Consider the following 26,043-nt stretch of genomic DNA (forward strand, 5'->3'; position numbering starts at 1 on the left):
TCTGACAACTGACAAAAATGTTCCCTGATGGAAAACTTGAGAAACATATAACAATTTCAAAATGTTGTTGCATTTTTCTTCTCTTAGGCAATTCAACTACTAGACCCAGTGATATTTCAGTTAGCTGTACCAAGATTGCAAGAAATTCATCCTGACTACAAATATGCAGCATTTCATGTTGGAGTAATTCTGAAAGACGATTTAAGTGCACAATAACCAATAAACATCAGTGGCAAATTTTCATTATTTTTGGGAAAACAGTCCAAAATATTTCGCACATTATGTTATCATGCGTTTTTTTTCCTTTCAGTATAAATGTAAATATAAAGATGTCAACAAGGCCTAAATTGCACAAAACATAAGACTCAAGTTCATTTGCATTGTCTTGATAAATTTCGCAAATTTAAGAGCACTTAAGAATCACTTTAAATTTATAAGGTCATGAAATATCCATGTCGGATATTTCTTGAAAAAATATGCAGCGCCCATAGCATATGTTGAACCAATATGCACTGGAATGACAACTGTTACTGGTGAACTAAATTCATTAAACCACTCATTCTCAGCCTCATGCATGAACAGTTTCATTTGAGAATAACTACCAGTCATTATCACACAACGCACGTTTTGCTCCTCAAATTGTTCTTTGTGTTCTCTTATGATTTCCTTGGTACTGTCTTTGACATGAGTAAAAAATGTTTTCAATAAAGACCATTTAAAAATAATGGTTCGTCCACTATTTTCCACTTTAACCTCTCCTTTTTGTTTTGCCACACGGTCCTCAAGATCAGTCGTACCTGATCTACGTTCTTGAAATAGCTCGAATAACGTTGAGGACAAAGGAAATTCATATTTTTCATTTTCGTCCATGTTCTCGCGCATTTTATTTTTTCGATCCTCAAATAGACTAAGCAAAGAAATATAATCCCTTTCATATTTTGTTTTCCATTTATGAAAAATATCTCGTGTAAATATATCTTCGAACAACTCTTCAAATCGTCCCTCTGCTGTTAGATGTATTCTCCATTTCCGTATGTATGGATTACCAATAATCTCGTCTGGTTTCTCTGAAGTCACAGCTCTAAGGAATGTTAGGTTGCAATATTCTGAAATGAAGATAATAAAATGTATTGTTATATCACTTGATTTTTAAACGTAATATTATGCGGTCGTCCAGTTCTTGTTAAATCTATGTTCAACATGTGCCTGCCAGAAAAGTTGTTCGTTTATGATTTTATTGAAAATAATATGTCAGCTTATATAGATACGATTTTAGTAATAGCTATTATCATCATATTTTACCAGTTGTCGCTTCATGTAATATCGTAGGAGTCATAATATAGGGGAATAGAGGGTGGATTTTACATTTCATGTTTTGGAAGCCATCATACTTTACTCGGATCGTCATTTCCGGTTTGTTGACCTATATGTATTTACTAGTAATGTATTGTTCTATTGAAGTTATGAATATGGGAACGTATTCTACATTTTGATTTGAGTTGTTTTGTAATTTGAAGCTACAAGTTGTTATTTATTTTGAGCATTAACTTTATGATCAGTCAGCTTTATCGGGACTACATTTGTTTACGCTAGTGTCGGTAGTTACGATAGTCATACGCTAAATTGTTTAGCATATACTGTACAATCTAGGGATGTTTTAATAACATTGAAGGAATTTATTAATTCGTCTAGTTAAGCTTATTTTATGTGTTATATTTCCACTTGTTTGTTTTACAGAGTTTTACTTGTTACGATGTTGTGCGGTATCTTGTGTAGCAAAAATAGTTCTGTGTGGGAACTTGTGTGGGGACTCAGCTTCCCGTACAAGCTGTTGATTGGTTAATATTTCGTACGGCATATTTTCATTGGATAATTCGAGTCATGTGACAGGAAATAGGAGGTTATATTAGCAAGCGCGTACTACGCTACGACAGATTCCTTTGATTGCTGTGTCTTTCCACTTCTTACATTTCAAACTTGAGTAGTTGCTGGGAAAACCGTCAAAAAATCCACTACAAATTGTAGAAACAGACACACAGACGAAAATTGTAATGTAAGGTACAGACAGACAAGCACATTAACAGAAAGTCGACACAAGATTCGTACAAAAATGAATCCCACAATATGGCATGCCTAGTCAATGCGCTTAATTATTTCAAGCATCTTCGATGAGTAGTTGCCGAGAAAACTTTAACAAAAATTTGTTATGTTTGGTACGGAGGGACATATTAACAGGAAGCTGACATAGGATTTGTACAAAATAATTTTCATGCGTCTGCAATGAGTAGTTCTAGGGAAAACTGTGACAAAAATTTGTTATGTATGGGACGCACATACACGCGGATAAACAAGATGGTTACACTGGCCAGATTTGAACAAAAATCAGCCTCACCATATGACTTGCATTAACAAAGATTGTTCTAAAACTAAACATTTGCAATGAATAGTTCCCGAGAAAACTGCTACGAAATAATTGTAACGAACAGACAGCTATATACACAGCTAGACGGACAGACAAACACACAAGGGTAAAACAGTTTGGAGCGGGGGTATTATTAGTTACATAGTCTTTTAGTGACAGGGTATGGGATGATACCTGGTTAGTAAATTTCATACCTGGCGAGGCGGGGCCGAGTCAGGTATGAAATTTACTAACCAGGTATCATCCCATACCCTGTCTCTAAAAGACTATGTAACGAATTTACCCCACCGATGTAACATTTACGTTTGATCTGTAGTTTATAAATGTTTTCTCTGCTAAATGCTTTATCGCGCTTATACTGTGCCTATTATGACGTCACGTTTGTGTTTGTGACGTTATACATCGACCGGGTACAGATTTCTACTGACCGGGTATGGATTTACAACTGACCGGGTATAAGTAATCCACCGCCTTCACGTGACAGACTTCAACCAATCGTAAGCCAGGATTTCACGGAAAAATCAACAGAGGTGGGGTAAAATAACTTCCTTTCAGGTTGAAACCATTATATGGCCATTTTCTTGATTATATCCGCACATGTTTATTACGCTGGTCCGTCCTTCTGTCACACATTCTTTCCTTAAAATTCCTTAACTCCTCTTTTATTTTAAGCAGAAGATGATTGCTGGCATCCTAGCTGTTTATGTGCAATAAGGATTCAATTTTCATTTTTAACGGGGTAAGAAAAATGACATACATGAACATATACATTCTGCATAAAATTGTTCGAATCATTCGATTTTCACTTCTGTAAACAATGTCATTTGCCCCAGAAATCTTGCAAAATTTGAGCGGTTAAGTAAGTTGGGTAACTACGAGGTACATGTACTCGCCACATTACGTATTATCTTTTGAAAGATGATTAAGGGTATCCTTAAGATGTGCTTGAAATCTTTTTATAGCGATGAAAAGGCGTGAAACTTAGCCAGATCATAAAGATGTATGTTGGATTGAATATTGTTTAACATCTCTCAAGATTTTTTTTCTCATGGAGACGCCATCACTTACTGGTGGAGAGCTTCAAATTGTCCCATACTCAGCACTCAAGCTATCGAGCAGGGAGAGGTCTTTTTCGTGTAAGCACCTAATGCGACACGGGACCTCGGTTAATACGGTCTCCACGTTGCACAGTGTGATTCGAACCCTCGACGTAAGGATCAAGTCATTACTGCGCGACTCTTAGAGCAGAGGCTCTAACCACTGCGCCACGCGGGGACCATATCATATCTATTGATAAATTGTTGCTTTACGCCGAGTTGGCATTATTTTAGATCATTAAAAACGACTTGCTTAATTCCAAATGAATGTATTTCCGATTTCTGTATTTTCATAGTAGCAAAACGTGAGACTTATTTTGGATTAAAAATCCTTACAAAATACGGCGAAATCGTAAAAGTAAACAGTTCTGCATTTTTTTGGCGATGGATTTAACATTTGTGCAAAGAGGATATACTGATAGAAACTTAGCCTCGCCTTAATTTGTTTAATAAAGTTTAATGTCACTTTTGTCAAATGCACAATTTCTAACGTATATCCTTATTTTATAGTAGCCCTTTGGTTAAGTCTGTTGCTTTTAGATTTTCCATTTTATTTCAAACAATTTCATTGTTTCCATATCCATAGCTCGAAACTAGATTCAATGTATAACTCTATGTGACATCCGATGATCTTTGACCTTTTTTAAAACTATAACCTATCCATTTCCATTTCAGAATTTTTACTCTCTTCGACGTCTTACTGCCTGTTATAAGTACTGTTAACATCATTTGATATAATCAAGTTACAACATACAATGAGTTTTATCCTATTAATATACTGCAGCACACTAAATATTTGCGACACTTTATTTTCGCAAGATAGTCATTGACTCTTTATAGGGGAGACATAATTTTCATGAATTGTTAATATTTCTCTTTATTTCTAAAGGAAAATTATTCTACACGAGAATGAAATTTTTGCGTGCTCACTGTCTCGCATAATTTCGCAAAAATAAAGTTCTAACGAATAAAACGTTATCAGGCGCGGATTCAGGAATTGAAGTTAGAGGGGGCGTCAAAAGTAGGCAATGGGTCTGGTGCCGCCTTGAGGCCCCAAGTGGGTGAAGGGCAAAGCCCTGGTGGGGGCCCAAGGGTGAAGCCCCCGGAAGGTCCTGGGTTCTAGAGATTTTTAAGGGTAAAAATAAGGTCTACCAAGTAGACATATTTACATTTTCTAGACGAAACTGCAATTTACGTTAACTTTGACAATTTTAGAGGGGGAGGGGGGGGTGGCGCCGGGTACCCCCCCTTTAAATCCGCCACTGGTGATTTACAGCAATGATGTGCACAATGCAAACATGAGATGATACTTGTAAAACTAGTACCCGGATGGTGACGTACAGTTTAAGGTCAATGTGAGGTGCAGGTCTAGAGATTTTCACACAGTTGAAACATGCCTCATTTACCCCGGGGTACACATTTCTTATATTATTTATCAAAATTGCAAAAGATGTATTAACATAACATTGATTTCAAAAAAAAAAAAAAAAAAAAAAAAAACCAGGCAAAATCTTTGGGACGGAGATGGTTTTGAAAAAAAGATTGATCAGGTTCAAATTCTAAAAGGGGCTTTCTCCACCAATATATTGATAAAAGGTTGTATTATTTTATCACCTCTGAAAGTTGGTCTCATTTTTTTTTGGTTTATCAAAAACTTAATATGCACTTCAATAATATAATTTTTTAATTTTGTGCCAAGGTTTTTATCCTCCCTCTTTTTATGAAAAAAAAAACCCATAATGTTCATCATTAGTTAAGTTCTTCAATTTCAGACTAGTTATAATGTTTATTTTTAGTTGAACATATTTTATTATGTAATAAAAACTTTAATGGATTGGGCAGCAGGCATAACCAATATAACCCCTCTATACAAGCAAAAGGTTAATCAATTTAGTATAAGATAAGAGGCCCATAGGCCATAGTTTCACCTGATGATACATGTCCTGTGTAATTATACAATATTTGTGACGTTTTCTTGTCATCGAAATTTGAAGAAATGTGTCTTTAGAAGCAAACATAGTGTGGATGTAACTGATTTATGAAAGCATTTAGTTTTTTCTTATAAGCACAGAGGCATACATATAAAAATATACAATCTGAACGACTGCTTAATACAGTCTAAAAAGTAGTCTTTTCTGATATATCTAAACATACGTTCATGTGGTTTTTGCGCGATTTTATTTCTTATTGAAGTAAAGTTTTCGAATTTTCAAACGCCCTCATTAAAGTATTGACAGAGACCATTTCGAAATAATTTAGAGCTGAGTATATTTTTATTATGTGATTTTTAAAGACATAATCTGGAAAAATCATGTTTTTAATTGGTGATGAAGAGGTCCTGAATAGAACCTTCCAACTTTCAAATAAAAAAATAATACTGAGAGTAATCCATTTAAGTGCATCTACTTCTATTAGGAAAAACCATATGTTGCATTGCTGATTAATGGGCTCTTGCTAAATACTTACTCGATCCCACATGTAAATTGACATATGTTGTGTTGTCCTTGAATATCAAGTTGTCAACTTTGAAAATCAAACAAGTGACAGGCGCTTTAACATCATGAATATATGGAGAAATGGCCACCTCTCTCGATTTAATGTGCAACTGGTCTCTCTGTACGTCTTTATTCAGATCTTTCTATTGGTAACAAAAATAAATGCCAGAATGATTTACATATCTATACAATATGCATGAGAGCTATTTGAAAAGTTAGATTACTAAATTTCATACTAGTAAATGGTACATATATTTTATCCAAATTTGTTAAACATGTTTAAGCAATAAATTTGATTCGTTTGTAAGGTATTTAAACTTTGAAATGTATCAAGAAATATTTTAAAATCATCATGAATTTACAATGAATGCACTTGTTTAAAGGTCATACATATTTGCAGGAAAATATGTCAAAATCATTACATTTGTGTTTAAAGACAGTTTTTAGTATTGAAACCTGTGTTGTGTTACGCTATACACCTTTATTTGATCATAAGCATTAATAAGATTGTACGAAGAGTTGTTATGTAATGAGAAAAATACTGACAAACGCAACTTTCCTACATGTATAAACATGGGCGTCAGAAGCAGATTGAAAAGGGAGAGGCTAGTCAAAAGTGAGAGGCTTAACCAACAAAAAAAGGTAAATTCTAATTTTCTATGCCTATATATTGTCTATTTTTGTAAAAAAAAAAAGTGGGGGGGGTCTAAGCCTCCAATAGCCCCCTGTTGCAACGCCAATGATAAATACACTTGTTTGCAAAAAAACAAAAAAAATACCAAGTGGTCAAGTGGTATAGAAAGTTTCTACTACGTTTTGGCCTAGACCATGTGTGAATTGTATTATTAGGAGTATGTTTTTAAAACTCTTTACGTTAATAAATTTTTTAAACTTACAATGCTTTAATGTTTGCTCCAAGGTCTGAAAGTTTAAATATCAATAAAATATTTTTTACATGTCAGCTTTCGTATTTTTAATATTCTCAAATTTTTAAGGCTTCTTTTTTTCGTACTATTGTGTACAATTAAAATCATTCCAATATTATATGTACATGTAAAAATTACATGAATAATTATTACCATTGTTCTGTCAAAAGCAATTCTAAGATCTACGACGTGGCTTATCCAGTGATGAGGTACAGTGATCACACAGTGCATGTTAAATAACCCCGACTCTTCTTGTGTCTGAGAACCATGGTCAGCAATATCCTTGAGAATCTTCTTCACTAGGAAGCCAATTATATTCTGAAAAACTTCCTTCACTTTCATCGAACCCAGTTTAGAAATCTGTGATAATAAAATTGTTAGAAATTAAGAAGTATTTAAATTAAAAAGTTGGCAAAATCAACAACAACAACAAAAAAAACCCTCAAAAAATTTTGATTGTCCTACAGACACGGGCTTGTCTCGAGACACAGGACTATGCGCAACTGTATAATTACATTATCATTCCAGTATTCTTTATCCAGTTCGTGATGATCAAGAAAAATATAATCTCTGCAATCTTCTCTATTTTCAGTAAACATTTTACGAGCTTGATCTCCAAACTCTATTACTTCCCCAGTATTTGTAACAAGAGCTCCAATGATTTCATGGTTTCCTAGGCTTTTTACATCTTTAGGATATCTTGGATCGAAATAAGCCATTCCAAAATGTTTGTCACCAAAATAAATCGAGTACACCCTTGAGTTTTCTGCAATGACAAAATGATCTAAAGTGTCAACCAGTTAAATATACTTGCAATGCTGTTTTAAACCAATTTATACCCTATAAAATGAGTAGTTATTCAATTCGTTCCTTACAATTTAATTTTTCATTCATTTGGTGTAAGAAAAAACGATGATTGGTTTTTTTTTTTTTAATGACTTTTACATAATTTGAAATTAATTCATATTTAACACAAGTCATTGTGACGTAGGCAACCCATTTAATACGATATAAAGTAAATTTTTATCTAATCAAATACAGTGTTACAACCAGAATTAAAAAAAAAATAAAAATGTAAAATAAGATTGGGATAAAAAGTATCTTATTTTTAATCCACTATCTATTGTGTAGTCTCTTGGAAAATTTTAAGGCATTTGCTTAATTTCTGGCAGTTTCCTGAATAAAAGTATTCAAAATTGAAAAATGGTTAAAACATCAGACGTAAAATGGCGACGGTTGATGACGTTACGGCGCAACGAAGGGCAGTGAAAACACCGCAGGGGCCTTTTAACAGTGAAATAAGATTTAAAGTGTAGTTATCCCCCCCCCCCCGCCCCTAATTTTCCTCTTCTGAAAAAAGTTCTTAAAAATAGTTTACTCCCTTTTATAAACTAAAAGACAGTGAGAAAATATCAGTAGGGGTTTAAATCTCTATCAGATGTCGCACAGCTACATGCTAGTCTCATCATGAATTCAAGAAAAAAATATCAAATTAATTTCTTGATGCATTTTTTCGATTACGTAGAAAATAAATATATCAACAAACAAAAGGGACATTTAAGGCCTACCTGGAACAGCTTTTTGATCCGTCTTAAAAGTGCCTTCAAAAATAAAAGTACATATGTTACAATTACGGTTTTGCATCTGTGTTCCTTGGTGTTTGACATAGAGGAGTTTCATAAAAGAAAATTTATATTTGTCTATTACAGTTGAATTGATTGTAGTATTTTATTATTCTGATAACAAGGACTATGAACAATAGTTCCAAAAGGAAATGAACAAATATATCACACGTGTTATGCATTTTATTAATGTCGATATGTAAATTTGTTTTAATCTAGTAAAATGTTAAGATAACGAAGAGTGATGGACTTCAAAAAAACCTATAAACCCCATAAATATATTTGACAAAGACATAAAACTAAAACCCTGGTAATTTCTGCGGTGGGAATAGGTGCTAATTAAGGAGAAGTAAAAAAAAAAAAAACCCTGCATGCGGGTCACTCCTGTCCTAAGCCCTTTGTTTCGAGATTAGGTAGACAATTAAGTATTAAAACAAAGGGGAAAAACCATTAAAACAAGGCAATCCATGTACGATCCAATTTTTAAATAAATTTGTTAAAAATTTCATTTACAAAGCCCAAAAGTTTCAAAATGCCGACTTTAAACAAGTTTCTTGAATTCCTCGTACCATCAACTTTTGAGTTGCTTTAAAAATTGATTACATTCAGAGCAAGCTCTTGTTTAGCGAATAAAGAGATATAAACACCAGAAGCATGTGATACTGGAATATTACTATATCAATAAGAGAAGGTGAAGATGGAAAAAATGAAAACATCTTGTTTGCCATACAATTTAGATATTACAGTCTTTATCATTTGTAGTCAGGAATACATCCAAGAACGACTTTTGAATCCATTATTATCATTTTTGTTGGTATAAAATTTCTTCTCTGTAAAATCTGCATTCGAGAACACTGTTAAATAGTGCAACTACACCGGGGGGGGGGGGGGGGGGGGCTAAATAACTTTAACATTTACAAGAACAATTAACAAGGACATTTAGAATTCGTTTTATTTGTGTGGCCTTTTGGTAAATAATACCAAAAGTTTTATTAATTATAATAAAGTTAACTTTCCATTTTAATAAATTTACTCGGTCATTCAAAATACCCGGAAGTGACATGCAATACACTGAAAAGGTGATGTAAATATAATTCATGCTTTGATCGCTGTACGAAACAACCATTTATATAAACTTTTAATAAATTTGTTTGCAGTCAAAATGTAAAAGGTGATTTGGAATACTCAAAATTACTGTACATTTACAATGTAAATGTCGAATTGAAGGCCGGGGCTAGTGTTTTCCTCTTCTCGTGTAAAAATTTATAAACTAATTCTGCATCAAATGATTGTAAAACAGGTCAGCGTATAAAAGAGCATAATTAGTGCCAATTGGAATCCCAGCACTTTGTTGATGTTAGCTGCAGAGTACTTCTGTGTAACAGAGTGATTTTTCAGTTATTTTGCTAATTAAATAATATTTACTTTCAAACTCCCTTTCCATTCGTGTTTCACGTTAGAACCCCCTAAGTCCTTTGTTTGGTAAGAAACTAAAAAATTTTCATCAGAAAATGGAAAGTGTTTTATTTAAGAACCCCATAAAATATTTTTCACAATCCGTTTTTTATTTCAAAACTTATGAAATCAAAATAGCTGGAAACTAGAATGACCTCGTAATGCGTATAACCAGTAATACACAGACTGTGCAGAATCAGGATTTAAGTTGAGTAGTGTTGCAATAAAAATACCTTTCTCTTCTGGATTAAGTGGAGCAACATTGGTATCTGTTTAAAGAAAAAAAAAAAAGATTTCTTGTAGAAATTTTTCATCTATTTATTTAATTTGTTCTTTGTATTCCTGCATCCTGTATTTCTGGTAAAAAAAAAATCACATGCAACTTCTCCCCTTGCTAACTAAGGTACGGAAGGCGATTTGGTGCCAGGTAAAAAAAAAATAATTCATTTGACGGCCGTCAGATAAAATATTTTTCTACCTGGCACCTACCGGCTTCCGTAGTTAAGGAAGTTCGTTCCACATGTTTTCTTTTATTTTCGAAAAGAAATACGAAGAGAAGATATTTACAATTTGTGATATTTCATGTTTAAAGAGTCCATTCTTGCTAATGATAAGGTTTTAACTGTCTTTTGTTAAATCAATAAGGGAAGGACAAGTATTAAAACAGATGATGTCTGTTCAGAAAAAATCAGAGATGGCGTAAATTTGTGACATTTATTAAGCACACAAGTCAGGACATCCTTTCAAATACTATGCAAAAATTATCAATTCTGTGGAAAATTTAAAATGACAAACCTATTCTGTTGAAAAGTTATCTATCATTGTTATTCCATCCTTCATCAGCTTGTCTGATGCAAGATAAGCTATGAAGAAACAAAAGTAAATTAGCCTTTATTTTTACTCAAAATGACCAGCATTTCTATCATTCGGGTGATTTAAAGATGTTATATATTTTTTCGTATGGATGAACAATTCTATAGTTTTCTGCTAGAAATGAATTCCTTTAAATTTAAAGCAAACTCTTGTGATTTTGTCAGACTTGAAAATTAATCTCTTTAGTTAGGCACTATTTGGAAATTTTTGAAAATATTTCATCATGGAACGAACTTTCTTAACACCCCTTATATATACTTTCATCACATTTTCAACACTTGACTAAACAAATAGAATTTTAATTTTTAAAGTAATGTTTATTTGGAGGAAAATATTAATGTACCTTTATCAATTTCTGTAGGTAGATATCGGCCAAAACGGACGGGATGTATTATTTTTTAATGATTTTAAAAATTAAAAGAAGATAAATATGTAGTAAAAAATTACCCTGAGCATTTTCCTGATTCAGTTGTTTGTCGCCTTTAAGGATATAGATAAATAAAAAAAAAATACAAAAACCTGTATTATATTATGCTTCCTACATATGAGTCCCTCGTAATTTGAAATAATAAAGTTAGATAAAAATAAACTGTAGTAAAATTTTCATACATTTCAGCTAATTTTTGTCTATTACAATTGAAATTTATTGCACATGTATTTATAGATATTCCAAGCAGCGGCGTCTATATAAATGTTGTTATTACAACTTAAGTTTAAAAGGCAATTGTGCAAAATATACAGGCGTATCATCTCACAGATGATGGGCAATAAAAAGACAATTATGTTATTGGTAAGCACTATACAGATTCTTGTGCCATGTAAGAAGCCTTAGTCCTATTTTGAAATGACCCATTGAATAGATTTGTCGTTAATATTGAAAGTGTTTTATTAAAGATTTTAGAAGCTCTACCTTAATTTCAATACGCATGAATTTCTTCTGCTGAAAATAAGAATGATCATGTAATATGTTTAGCTTATACATATATACATAATGTTACAAAGGCATGCTTCAATATGATTTGATTAATAATATAATTACCATCTTCCCCTTTTGAAAATAGTGGATGAACTGACAAAAGAAAAAGGAGATATGTTAGCGTTTTTATATCTACATGGACTTGTATACTTTTTTTATTTCTTTACTTCATGTAATTTCATAAAAACAAAGATAAGTGATACATCAATTTACAAATGATGATGATAAAAATAATACTTTTCAAAACATGTGAATGCATGTTTTGAAAAAAAAGTTGATAATGTAATTCTCTATAATATTTACAAACAATAGCACAATAAGCACTTCAAAGTAAAAAAAAGTATTTTACTAGAAAAATATCATTTGATTACACACAATGTATCAGAAGGATTAAATCATGACCTCGAAAATTGTTCTTTACCCTATATTTTTATTAAATTACAAAAATAAATTTTATCCGCCCTTCTATATGTATTATTCCTTCTAATATATTCGAAATAAATATAGGTTAAATAAAAGATAATTTTATTTGAATTTGGGTTACCTTCGTATTCTTGACCGGGAGTGCTGTGAAGTAGATTTCTATACTTATAAAGCATTATCCCTGCTAAACCACAGCTTATCAGAAATAAAGTGATAAATACTATTGAAATGGCCAGCCATACGTTTTGGTCAGAGGAACATATGCATTTTTCCCTTCAAAAAACAAAAAAAAATTGTTAAATTTCAATACAATGTACAGTTTGAGACACTGCATTTTAGATTTGTAAGAATTATAGTTTTCAAGTAAGTTTACCTTATGTAATCAGGACAATTTGGTAAGACGTGTGTGTTGCTTGTGCTATTGATGTAGCTATAACACCGTTGGTCTGAAATTTCAATTTAGAATAATTGGTACAGAATGTCATTTTCATCATCATGAAAACACATTTTAACTTCTAATTTGTACAGAATTGCATTGCAAAATAAGAGTTAACTTTGTCCTTATGCATACTTGCAATTTTAGTTGTTACAAACTAATTGAAAGCGAAGATTGAGGTGTTAATTTGATTACAAAATACGTTGATATTGGGCTACCTTCGTCCTTGCAAATCAAAAAAAATATTAAAAAATACAGTACATGTATTATATGTTATTGTACAAATTATTAAAATAAAGATTTGTTGCTAATTAAATACACGTGTAAAGTCAAGAAAGACTTAAAAAAAAATAATTAGTATATATAAGTGTATCATACAGTGATCATATAATTCAAAAGAAATAAGATTTATGAATTTTGTTTGCATTACAAATTTGTATGTTTGCTCGAACGGCATTGCTTTTAATGTTGCAATTTACATTCACTATCAAATACTGAAATAAATGGTATAATACGTGAAGAAATGAGGAAAAACTAGCTATCAAATTGTATGTCTAATTCATTAACATTCAGATAATACATGTAACTTTAAACCTTTGTTAAACAAAATAAAAAAATAGCTTTATTGCACGAAAATTTATGCTATTTATACTATATGGTTTTTATTATTATATTATAATCATGTTAAGTACTGGTGATGCCTTTATGCTTTACTTTCCGTTAAGATAATTGCAAACAATTCTGTATAAAATATCGATGCTGAGAATCAGTGCGAAAGGATTTGGAAATTTATAATTCCCACTGCAAAAATGTTTTAATGACCATCATTTCTAAACATGCACATATTCATATAAGAATAAGTCTGGTTTTATTAAGATATATTTGATTGGACGAAGAAATGATATTTCATGTAATTTGCTTAATCTTTTACATTTTACAATCAATTTGATCTTCTATATCTGTTACAATTTATGATAGTAAACTACAATACGGATAGATTTAATGGACATCCACGTTATACTTATTCAAGCACTCCACTCTTCACTTTAACAGCCTTGTTGTTTATAATGAGAAAACTTTTCTGATAGTAATAAAACAAGAGGCCCATGGGCCGCATCGCTCACCCGAGCACTGTGGCTGGGGAAAGGTAGAAATTGGTTTATAATTGAATAGATTATATCCAAAAGTAGCCGCGACCAATCATGGCATTGCTATTCTTGATAAGATGATTTTTAAAGAATTTTCCTATATATGTCTATGTAAAACTTTGATTGGCCATTGTAGCCTCGCCCTACCCCTGGGGGTCTTGATTTGAACAAACTTGATCTGCACTACCTGAGGATGCTTCAATATAAATATGATCAATTATGTCTTTGTTATTCTTCAGAAGATTTTTAAAGACTTTTCCTATATATTTCCATGTAAAACTTTGGTCAGCCATTTTGGCCCCGCCCTGCCCCTGGGGGTCATGATTTGAACAAACTTGAATCTGCACTACCTGAGGATGCTTCCAAATAAATATGAACAATTATGGCTTTATTATTCTTGAGAAGAAGATTTTTAAAGAATTTTCCTATATATTTCTAGGTAAAACTTTGGTCGGCCATTGTGGCAACACCCTACCCCTGGGGGTCATGATTTGAACAAATTTGAATCTACACTACCTGAGGATGAGTCCATATAAATATGATCAAATATAGCTTGTTATTCTTGAGAAGATTTTTAAAGAATTTTCCTATATATTTCTAGGTAAAACTTTGGTCAGCCATTGTGGCAACGCCCTACCCCTGGGGGTCATAATTTGCACAAACTTGAATCTACACTACCTGAGGATGCTTTCAAATAAATATGATCAATTATGGCTTTGTTATTCTTGAGAAGAAGATTTTTAAAAACTTTTCCTACATATTACAATGTAAAACTTTGATCGGCCATTGTGTCCCCGCCCTACCCCAGGGGGTCATGATTTGAAGAAACTTGAATCTACACTACCTGAGGATGTTTACCCATAAGTTTCATCTTTCCTGGCACAGTGGTTCTTGAGCAGAAGATTTTTAAAGATACCACAAAATTTTCATTAATTCCCGATTATTTGAACAAACTTGAATCCCCTTCACCCAAGGATGCTTTGTGGCAAGCTTGGTTGAAACTGGCCCAGCGGTTCTTGAGAAGAAGTCGAAAATGTGAAAAGTTTACAACAACGACAACGACAGACAACGGACAAATTGTGATCAGAAAAGCTCACTTGAGCCTTTGGCTCAGGTGAGCTAAAAAGGAAAAAATAATGTATGTGTATGAGTATGAAAACATTTTAGTTTATACTTTTTAGCTTTTTCATTCCTTTTAATCATATTTCTTACATTTGTACACGTCAGTGGAGTTGTATCTGAATGGGCAGGGTGGATCTGAGTCATCGCATTTGGTATGTACGTTATCCTGAATAATTGCTCCAACCGTATTGAATTCTGCACACTTTTGACCTTCAATTTAAAGATTTTTATATTTGTATTAAACAACAATTCATTTTTCAAATAATGAAAATAAAATAATCAAGGAAATTAATTTTGTATTTAATTTGGTACTATACTCATCAGACAATCTATAAATTGCTATATACAATGCATGTAATGTACTGCTGAAATGCATTTTTAATATTAGACCGTTTGTATTACCTAATATGGGAACTGAAGGTGCACAGACTTCAATCGTCATATTCATGTACTCGTTAATCAAACAGTGGTATAAAAACTCTGCTGGTTTGACACAAGACTGGGAAACCTTTGAACAATCTTTTTTCTTTGCTTGATTTTCCCATTCAGCTTTATTTCTAGGACAGCGTGCTACTCTTACTACCGTTGACAAGGATTCTGGACAACGTGTCAAAACATAAACCTAAACAATTGGAGAAAAAAACGATGATATTTCAAATGGAATGGGATGTCTTCCTTTGCTTCACATAGATGACAACATCATATTGAAGGAAATGCGGATTTTGATGTTTATCTATAATGATTGCAAAAAAGTCTTCTAAAGGAGTGAAAAGGAATAATATAGCAGCATCAACTTGAATGTTACTTGAAAGAAGTGTATGGAACAATTGATTTTTTTACACTTCTTACCAAAATTAAATTCATAAAGAATTGATAAACTAAACTAGATAAGGGGTTAGAATGAACTTAACCATTAAAAATAAAGAACGTGTCAATCAAATTAAATATAAGTCAGATTGGTATATCTTGGTAAAAATGATAAATGAAATAAGTATATGATTTAAGAAATATATTTTCATAGTTACATGTTTTATCTTCACAACCAGAATGAAGACCAGGAGCCAAACTGACAAACTCATTTCTCTAGATCTTGATAGTGTCTTTCACTGTTGATTAAATGGAAATCATGTTTATTCACTTTAAACCGCTTTTGTTTTAATTATAACAAGAGGCCCATGGGCCACATCGCTCACCTGAGAAGCTTTGACCATTCTGTTCTTTACCAGATTTCCCCCCTTGTTATACATAATGCATCCCCACCCTACCCCACTGATCATAATTTAGACATTTTGAAATCTACACTACCCCATGATCCTTCCATGGGCACATATGTTTCAGCTTTTTTGGCCAAGTGGTTCCTGAGAAGAAGATTTTCAAAGATTTTTCCTATATATTTCTATGTAAAACTTTGATTCCCTATAATGGCCCCGCCCTTCCCCTGGGGGTCATGATGTGAACAATTTAGAATCTACACTATACCAGGATGCTTCCACATCAGTTTCAGCTTTTCTGGCCCAGTGGTTCTTGAGAAGAAAATTTTCAAAGATTTTTCCTATATATTTCTATATAAAACTTTGATTCCCCATTGTGGCCCCGCCTTTCCCCCGGGGGTCATTATTTGAACAATTTAGAATCTACATTATACCAGAATGCTTCCACATAAGTTTCAGCTTTTCTGGCCCAGTGGTTCTTGAGAAGAAGATTTTCAAAGATTTTTCCTATATATTTCTATGTAAAACTTTGATTCCCCGTTGTGGCCCCGCCCTTCCCCCGGGGGTCATGATGTGAACAATTTAGAATCTACACTATACCAGGATGCTTCCACATAAGTTTCAGCTTTTCTGGCCCAGTGGTTCTTGAGAAGAAGATTTTCAAAGATTTTTCCTATATATTTCTATGTAAAACTTTGGTTCCCCATTGTGGCCCCGCTCTTCCCCCGGGGGTCATGATTTGAACAATTTAGAATCTACACTACCCCAGGATGCTTCCACATAAGTTTCAGCTTTACTGGCCAAGTGGTTCTTGAGAAGAAGATTTTCAAAGATTTTTCCTATATATTTCTATGTAAAACTTTGATTCCCCATTGTGGCCCCGCCCTTCCCCCGGGGGTCATGATTTGAACAATTTAGAATCTACACTACCCCAGAATGCTTCCACATAAGTTTCAGCTTTACTGGCCCAGTGGTTCTTGAGAAGAAGATTTTTTAATGACCCAACCCTATTTTTGTCTTTCCTTGATTATCTCCCCTTGCGAGGGTATATGTCCCTTCATTTTAAAAATTTATATTCCCCTTCACCCAAGGATGCTTTGTACCAAGTTTGGTCAAAATTGGCCCAGTGGTTCTTGAGAAGAAGTCGAAAATGTGAAAAGTTTACAGACAGACAGACAGATTGACAGACAGACAGACGGACAGACAGACGGACGGACGGACGGACGGACGACGGACAAAATGTGATCAGAAAAGCTCACTTGAGCCTTCGGCTCAGGTGAGCTAAAAACAAAATAATTAATGTTTTGATATCATTCTTAGATTTGTTAGATCAGTTCTGTTTGAAACAAACCTTTTCATCAGAAATTATTTCTTCCTTTTTTTATTCATAAAAACATGTTACAATACACCTAATCTACTTGGTACCAATTTACTGGTAAGACTCGCTTATAAAATGCTAGTAGTAGAATAACCATATTAAAGAGTTTTGTATCCAAGCATTTGCTGTTGAAATATGTTGAAATATGTAAAAAAAAAAAAATTACATTTTGAACCAAGCATTTGCTGTTAAAATATGTGAACAATTTACATTTACATCTTCTATTAGATCACACATAATGCATGTACCGTATATACTCGCCTATAAGTCGGTCCGCCTATAAGTCGGTTGTATTTTTTTACGTTATTTTGGTGGGATTTACTTTTGACCCGCTTATAAGTCGGTACAATTTTTTGCTAAAATTTAGTGACAATATGAAGTAAATTCATTGATGTTTTAACCTGGTTTCAATATTTTTTCGACATGACACTGATATTTAATAAAAATTATTAAACAAAAAGGCAATGCTCTCTTAAAATACAAAATAAAATTTATTAAAATATGTAAATACGTGTACTTTTAATTATATATAATCTTAGAATACATAAATTGTCTTACATATCATGACATTTCCTTTGATAATGGTCGGAAATGCAAATAAGATACTACCTTTTAGTCTCAAGAAAAATACCAATCTCTTTATGACTCGCCTATAAGTCGGACATAGAGTTTTAGACCAATATTTAACTCCCAAAATACCGACTTATAGGCGAGTATATACGGTATATTCATTTAAGTTTAAAGGTGAATGGACACAGATTTGAAATTAATATTTTCTGTATAATATTACGACTTATATATTTCAACAGCATTTCACAAAAACATTTCAAAATTTTTATTTCCTCTAATAGTTATTAAAGCTTCAAATTTCAGACGGGTTTGATTGACAAATCCTTTCACTTTCACAAATTTTGATTTTATTCTGAATACTTTGGAAAAGTGGCGATCTTGTTGTGTATAAATGAAAAAAATATTAAACTAGATTACAGAAAATTCATAGTAGAAATGTTCGAGAACGAAGTATACACACAGTGTGTTGTCAGTCCGTGCAGTTTTGGTGAGCAGACTTTAACAATTGAACGCATGCATCGTAAACATCAGCATCAAATAACAGAGCTCGTGCCCTTTTTACAAAAACTGTATACATGTCATGGGTGTGATCAATTTGCCAAACTCTGTACACAACACTTAACGCGAAATGACGATACTTGTGAAGATGTTTTGCTTACTAACATTTCTACTCCGAATATAATTATTTTTCTGGATTAAAGTTCTAATATTTTTCATCAATACACACCAAAATTGCCGATTTCTTAAGTATTAAGAATAAAAGTAAAAGTGAGAGTGCATTGATGTATGTTTCAATAACTTTAAGATGAAATAAAATTTTGAATATATATTTTATTTTTGTATTCTCATTACATAAAATAAAGAAAATATTAACTTCAAATCTGTGTCCATGCACCTTTAACCAAGATAAGAAGAGAAGCTGTCGTTTGTTTACATGTTTCTTCTTTCGACAATAGGTTGATTGATTCCTTGTTCACAAAAGATACTTTATATAGAATTGTTGTACACTTCGAATTCCCAAAATCAAGACGAATTAAGAGTGGATTCATAAAACTTCCATTCTTAAAACAATATGCTTTTACATTAAGCACTCGATAAAATACGTTTTGATGAAGAGAGCGGAAATTGTGGTTTAATTTGTTTAGTTTGTGCAGAGCACCAGCAAGGGAAACACAGCTACATGCAACCTAATGCACATCCGTTTGACAAATAACTATACGTTTACATGACGGTAATAACTGAAGTTAGCATCTAAAAATCCTATAGACTTAAATATTTTGTTAAATTCAAGTTAGCAACAAATAAAATATTTCCAGTCGACTAAAATTGCTTCATAAAAAATTAGATTTAAATGCGTCCATGACCCTAGTTTCGATAAAAAGAAACCATTTTTTATATGTATTTAATAAGGTGGTGAAGACACACAAGCAGGGCAGCCTATGTTACATTCATAATATTCTCCCTCTCTCTCATTATCTCTCACTTTCACCTGTTTCTCTATATATTAGTCTCTTTCTTTTATACGAGGGCTGTTCAATAAATAATGTCCTGAACTGTATGACATACACTACAGATATCATATGGCATTAAACTTGACTTTCTCTCATTATTGAATGTTTAATGAATTTATAACAGTTTATGTGACCAATTTTCAACACATAGTTTCATCGTGAGAAGCTGGGGAACAAGGGCTATTCGAAACACTGCATTATAAATGAATGGTAAAAAATCAGTAAACTAGAGTGAAAATAAAAGCTTCATTAAAGCTGCTGTAAAACTTGCTAAAAATCCCAAAGAAATATTCACTGAAATATGTGACATTTACAGCAACCAATGCCTGTTTTATAGACATTGAACAGCCCTCGCATTTTTTAATCCGCTCGGCATCCGTTTCTAGTTATTACTGTTATTTTGAAACATTTCAATTTCTATACATATATAAATTTGTATCATACACAGGCCTTATGCATTCTTTTCAGTGCCATGCTCTATGCATGATAACACGTCATATTTTCCCGAGATGTTAAATTACTTACTTTCGTTTTGTAAAACAACGCTATTTCCTCATTCCAATTTTGACCTCTTTAACCTTGACTTACATCTATGCCACTTAAAAAGGATATATTTAAAACAAGATATGTAAATTAATGATTTGTTTTACAATCGACTCAGATTCGTAAACAAAATATGACTTACCAATAATTCAAAGCTATTTAAGGAACGTTTGAGTTTTTCTTATATTAGTCATTGATTGGTTAAATGCTTCAAAGGGAGCTAACGTTCTTATCAATGTCGTAAACATACACAAGAAAATGAAAGCACCAATAATAATAATAATAAACTTATTTGTTTTAACTTGACAATTCCCAGAGATGGGATTATCTATTTGTCGTAACATCAATAAATGTTTTGCATATATAAATCAAATTATTAAAGCTTTGTTTGTTTGTTTTTGTTGTTGAAAACATGAAAAATATCAAAGTTAGGATTTCATCTGATAGTCAAAACAATTTAATATACCGGTAATATTTATTTATATGTTTTATCATCAGACCCTCCAGGCGACAATAAGTTTATGATTGTGTTTTATAAAGTCCGATTTAAAAGTTGTGGTTTTAGCTACTTCTAGTTGAAGAGGTTAAAATCCAACTTGGCATGTATATACTGTTCAGGGGAAAACGGTTTATATGTATGATTGCACACAAAATTAAAACAAAAGAGATGGTTATAAGGCAAGATAAGCTTTATTAATACTAATTTTAGGCCCACCAGAGCATACGAGTAAAGAGAAATATATATACATACGAGAAGAAATTCAACATTGGTAGCAGCAACGTCTATAATTAAAGAAAAAAAACTAAAGAAGGGGGATAATGATGATTATAGCATGAATATAATCACACAGACTATATAATTATGCATCAACTTAAAAAACATGTTTTAAGTATTTTCCTTTTTATTTTCATTAGAGCAATGTTTACAATCTAATAGAAATAGAAAAAATAGCTAAATATGCCAGATAGTTAACATTAATAAATTAATTATTGCATTTCAAATATTTGCTAAAACTTAAATTAAATATAGTTCCATTTAAATGATTTTTATTTTTAAATTATAGTTTAATTTGTTTGGATACAAGGGCATAAATTAACGACAGCAGGTAACGCAGCATAATTTGCATAACGGCGAAACCCGTTATGCATTAATTATCCCATGTTTGCAAAGATCGATTATGTCTTAAATAGTGTTTCCTTATATATACATTTCTCTGTAAAATATAAATGTAAATAAAAGTCAAAAATGCTGTCTAGTAGAATTGAAAAAAAAAAACAAACAATCATTCTAGTCTAATAAAAAAATCCTAGTTACTGACGTCAGACAAAATAATATGCCAAGAAATTGACACGCATGCCACAGGTACGATGGCCGATATCAGCCTGTACATATTTCGACTGCTATTGAAATTTGTACGTCTAAAATGTACATTGACATGTACATTTTGCAATGACAGTGCACACTTCGTGTTCTTAACTTTTTTCTGTACATGTACATTTTGCAATGACAGTGCACACTTTCTGCTCTTAATTTTTGTCTGTACATGTACAAAATGGCAAAAAGGCAAATGTCAAAACGTGAGCGGTTGAAACACATATGCTCTTAATTACAATTCCTGGTCGGCGAAAAACCATTAGATATGAATAAAAGTGTACAACGGGGAAAAGTTGAACAATTAATATCAAAACAAGATTTGTTTTGTAAAACACTATATGCCAGCAATGATAACACAATTCAGGGGTGGGACGTAGACGTAGTATACACCTGTAAGATGTTTTAAGGTTAGCAAAGTCGAAAACACTTAAGACCTTTTGTTTTTTCAAGAAAGTATTGTGATATGGTTAATTACTGAACACTTTATGAAACGCAATGTTATAGTTTTTCAAATGATGGTCAAAGGTTACAGTTGAGGTCACAAATTAATCTTACGTTATATTATGGTTAGACTCTTACTCAATTATAAAATGTCCTTTGCAACTTCCCTTTACTTTTGATCAAAAAGGAGTGTAAACTATACAGTCATCATTTTCTGGGTTGGATGGGGGCAATTCATTGTACAAGAAATGTTTGTGGAAGGTGATTTTAATCTGTGGGAATTTAATTTTTTTCAGTAAAAGGAGACAAATTTTATCATAAGTTTTAATGTTCTTAAGAATGTTTATATTTTCTTTTAATGTTTCTCATCCTTTTTATCGCAAAATTAATCTTCTCAGTGCCTTGTCTAATTTAATTCATATTTAATCGTTTTTCGCCGACCAGGAATTGTAATCAGAAGCAAATGTGTTTCAACCGTTCACGTTTTGACATTTGCCTTTTTTGTCATTTTGTACATGTACAGACAAAAGTTAAGAGCAGAAAGTGTGCACTGTCATTGCAAAATGTACATGTACAGAAAAAAGTTAAGAACACGAAGTGTGCACTGTCATTGCAAAATGTACATGTCAATACAAATTTCAATAGCAGTCGAAATATGTACAGGCTGATATCGGCCATCGTACACAGGCCCTTATACTCAAATTGATTCATCAAATTCCTTGGCGTTGGGAGCAAATTGAAAGTGGGTAGGGTGGCTAATTCAAAGAGAGAAAAAATTATAAAAAAAAAAAAAAAAGGAAAAATTGTCCATTCTCCAAATCCAAAAATCCTATTTTGTGGTGGTAGTGCTTTTTTGTTTGGAGATGGAGGGGGCGGGAGGGGGGGGGGGGGGGTAGAATGCTACATTTTTTCAGTACCAAACATTACCAATTACCCTAATTTGACTATACTGCAACGTGCCTGTGGAAAGTGGGAGGCTAAACCTACGTCCAAATCTTTAATTTTTATATCATGTCCACCTTTGCAAAAAAGTGGAGAGTGGGAGGGAGGGGCTTAATCCCCCTAGCTCCCCTCCTCCCCATTTTCGGCGCTTTTGAAATTAAAATAAAATTTATATATGCATAAATTCTCCCACGTTTTGAACTATCGTTTATGTCCCTAGCATTCCCAACAAACTAGACAACGAACCCCAAGGCGTAACAAACGGACAGACACACCTCCTGAATACCATATACCCTCCCGCTATTCAAATGGGGGTGGTATAGAAAGTTACGGTGCTCTATGGATGATCACATACACTAAATAGCAAATCATACATGATCCCTGCATGATCACACACGTAAATCAAACGATTTTTCGCAATATAACGATGCAGATACAGTGTACGTCTTATCAACTACATGTAGTTCTGAGTGGAATAACTCTTTTATCAAACCTGCGACAGGCAACTTTTCCCGAGGGCACACCAAAAATATACAAAAACTATTTAGAATGGCATGCATTTTGTTTAGTAAGAATTTTGATATTGTAAGACATATAATTACCACAGTTAAAGTGAATATTGATGATATAATATCTTAATTTTAATGATTTGCCTGTACAATAATGTATTTAATAAAGAAATAGTAAGCAATTGAATTCGTTACTTTGTAACAATGAGATAATGATTTCTATCCTCATCGGCCAACAACGGAACATCTGTAACACTGTTTTCAGGGTCAGAATATTTTCTTAGAAAATTACTGGTTTCATCATGTATCTTTGGTTCAACATATCCATGTTCATGAGAAAGGGAATGACACTTGCAACACTGTGGAGAACTTCCAAATTTGATTTCATTTTTTTGTGCACTCGGATCGACTTCAGAATTTGGACAAGCCCCATGTAGTTGAATTGCATAAACGTTTTTAGTGGCATTGTGTCCTATCTTTGCATTAACCAATCCTTCAAAAATAATATTCTCCGTTTTGATGTTCAACTCCATCAATTCGCACTCTGTATATTCACCCGAGCCAACCGATGACGTTTTACTTTGTTCCCGTTTGGATCTTTCCATTGGTTTACAACTCTTGTAAACGAAGCATGTGATGGTAAACGTGACACAAGTGCTACTGCTGGCGAAAATTATAAATACTAATCTCCATGTCAGTGTATCACTTTCTTTTATTATACGTTTAATGTCGTCAATTGATAGTGACTCGAAAGTCTTTCCACCATTTACGGGAAGAGAAGATACTTCAAGTTCATGATTGGATGTTTCTTTTCTTGATTCTCTTGACACGACTATTTCTCCCTCCAATTTTGAATCTTGTCTGTCTGCATTCTCTTCTGTGAATTCAAAAATTCAGATGTGATATTTTCCACCTAGATATTTAGCTTGTTATAACTATAAAAAATAAGTTATATTTGTAAGTAATCCAAAACAATGTAGATTGTTTGTGAAGTTTTTTCATATTTAGTTCCAGTATTAAACATTTTTTGAAATTGCCATATACTCATAAAAGTGATCAGCATAACAGAGAGGAAATAAATTTGATAAAACTTATTTATAATGCTGAATTTTAATGTTTTTGTCAATTGGAAGAGAAACCGAGGGCAAATTTATGAAGGTGAAGAATCACATTTATCAAAAAAAAAATCCAAACAAAGATGTTTGTTTAACTTAGATAATTTTGATTTTAAAGAACCCTTTTAAATTTCAGTTTCAAAGAATATATATGGTAAGCAATGTAATATTACAAAAACATAAAATATGATGCGGAACAAAGAGATTATAGCAAAGTATCACAATTCATCGGATATCATCAGTAAATTATCATTATTCCTAATTTGTGATACTTTTAAAAGGGTACGGGGCAAGTCTTATTTTAAAAGAAACTAAAGTGCTAGGTAACATTTATTAATGAATAAAGAAAATATCAAGCCGAATTAAATCATTGGGCATATCTTATTATTTTTACGCATAAATGTTTCTGTGTTTATTATTTTTTTGTTTATGCTATACTACTAGTATTAACCATGGTGATTTAACATTTTTCCGCAAAAAATTATCTGATGAAATTAAATACAACACAAGTGGGTCTGATAAGATTGATTATCGTATAGAGAGTTTAAATTTAAAACTCAAAGGAAATAATTCTTACAGTCTCCTTGAATCTTTAAATGTTACTCTAAAAGTTTCATGATAAGGAAGGATATATTTTAAAAATATTCTAGAAACGAAAGGATAAAAAATACCTTTTCTTATTTGGCATCCTATGGCAATATCACATAACTCTTTCTTGCAGGAACACAGAAACTTACAGGTTTTGCCATATGTAGGGTACTGACATACGCTCGTGCAATTTAAGCCGTAATATCCTGGGTTGCATTCTACAAAATAAACAAGCATAAAATCTCTAACATGTACAATGTAATGTGAAAACTGATTTGCCATACAATAGTTTTTAACTTTTATATTAATTATTGCAAAGATATTCTCTATTATATTAATCATTTGATAAGTACCCACCGACACACTCTTGTTTTGAGTTGTCCCATACCGTACCCGAACAACAGACCAGACCATCCTTCCTGAAAAATATATATAATTGCATCTTAGAAAAGTGGCACATTACAATACAAGATTGTTTTCAGTTCACTTTTTTAAAAGACCCACCCAGAACATCGTGATTTTGCAAAATCTCCTTTTGAAAACAAAATCAGAGTAATAATGAGAACTTTCATGTTTGTATATAAACACAACTTCGAGAACTTAAGACTAGCATGTCTTTCCTTATGCAACTCTCAATAATAAATATATAAGTATCATTTATGTTCCTCTGTTAAGTATCATTCATACTTTGCATTTTATATTGAATAACTCAAGGAAGTAAATAGTTGAAACTGTTTCAAAAATAGCTATGTATGTTTACAATGTCAACTCTTATCACTTGTTTGGATTATATGACATTTAGTAATAAAGTGTTTATAACAAATTTTGATCTCTATCTTTAATCCTGTAATAAAAACAAATAATG

At 32.4% G+C, this 26,043-nt stretch overlaps 2 protein-coding genes across 4 annotated transcripts; both read right to left on the bottom strand.

The window, feature by feature from the left end:
• Nucleotides 1–222: 222 nt before the first annotated feature.
• Nucleotides 223–20,420, bottom strand: LOC134270109 (uncharacterized). Of its 2 annotated transcripts, none has more exons than XM_062752285.1 (13): nucleotides 20,191–20,420; nucleotides 16,021–16,101; nucleotides 15,398–15,617; nucleotides 15,086–15,205; nucleotides 12,663–12,735; nucleotides 12,411–12,562; nucleotides 11,930–11,959; nucleotides 10,251–10,286; nucleotides 8,509–8,541; nucleotides 7,456–7,706; nucleotides 7,094–7,300; nucleotides 5,986–6,157; nucleotides 223–1,106 (listed from the first exon to the last, which is right to left on the bottom strand). In XM_062752285.1, the coding sequence occupies exons 2-13, from the start codon at nucleotides 16,072–16,074 to the stop codon at nucleotides 421–423; spliced, it is 2,034 nt and encodes a 677-aa protein (XP_062608269.1). In that variant the 5' UTR covers nucleotides 16,075–16,101; nucleotides 20,191–20,420; the 3' UTR covers nucleotides 223–420. The 2 variants fall into 2 exon arrangements, with proteins under 2 accessions (XP_062608269.1, XP_062608268.1); XM_062752284.1 differs by having other exon boundaries at nucleotides 20,351–20,411.
• Nucleotides 20,421–22,813: 2,393 nt separating this feature from the next.
• LOC134270105 (uncharacterized) lies at nucleotides 22,814–25,823 on the bottom strand. 2 transcript variants are annotated; one of them, XR_009992725.1, is made up of 5 exons: nucleotides 25,683–25,823; nucleotides 25,536–25,597; nucleotides 25,262–25,396; nucleotides 23,260–24,352; nucleotides 22,814–23,182 (listed from the first exon to the last, which is right to left on the bottom strand). XR_009992725.1 is itself a non-coding variant. In XM_062752282.1 (4 exons), exons 1-4 carry the CDS (start codon nucleotides 25,748–25,750, stop codon nucleotides 23,667–23,669), a joined length of 951 nt encoding a protein of 316 aa, XP_062608266.1. In that variant the 5' UTR covers nucleotides 25,751–25,823; the 3' UTR covers nucleotides 22,814–23,666. The 2 variants fall into 2 exon arrangements, 1 of the variants encoding a protein (XP_062608266.1); XM_062752282.1 differs by having other exon boundaries at nucleotides 22,814–24,352.
• Between the last annotated feature and the right edge of the window lie 220 nt (nucleotides 25,824–26,043).

Source organism: Saccostrea cucullata, unplaced genomic scaffold, assembly GCF_032062105.1.
Source record: "Saccostrea cucullata isolate Sc308-1 unplaced genomic scaffold, CSIRO_AGI_Scuc_v1 ctg3511, whole genome shotgun sequence".
NCBI classification, from domain to species: Eukaryota; Metazoa; Mollusca; class Bivalvia; order Ostreida; family Ostreidae; genus Saccostrea; species Saccostrea cuccullata.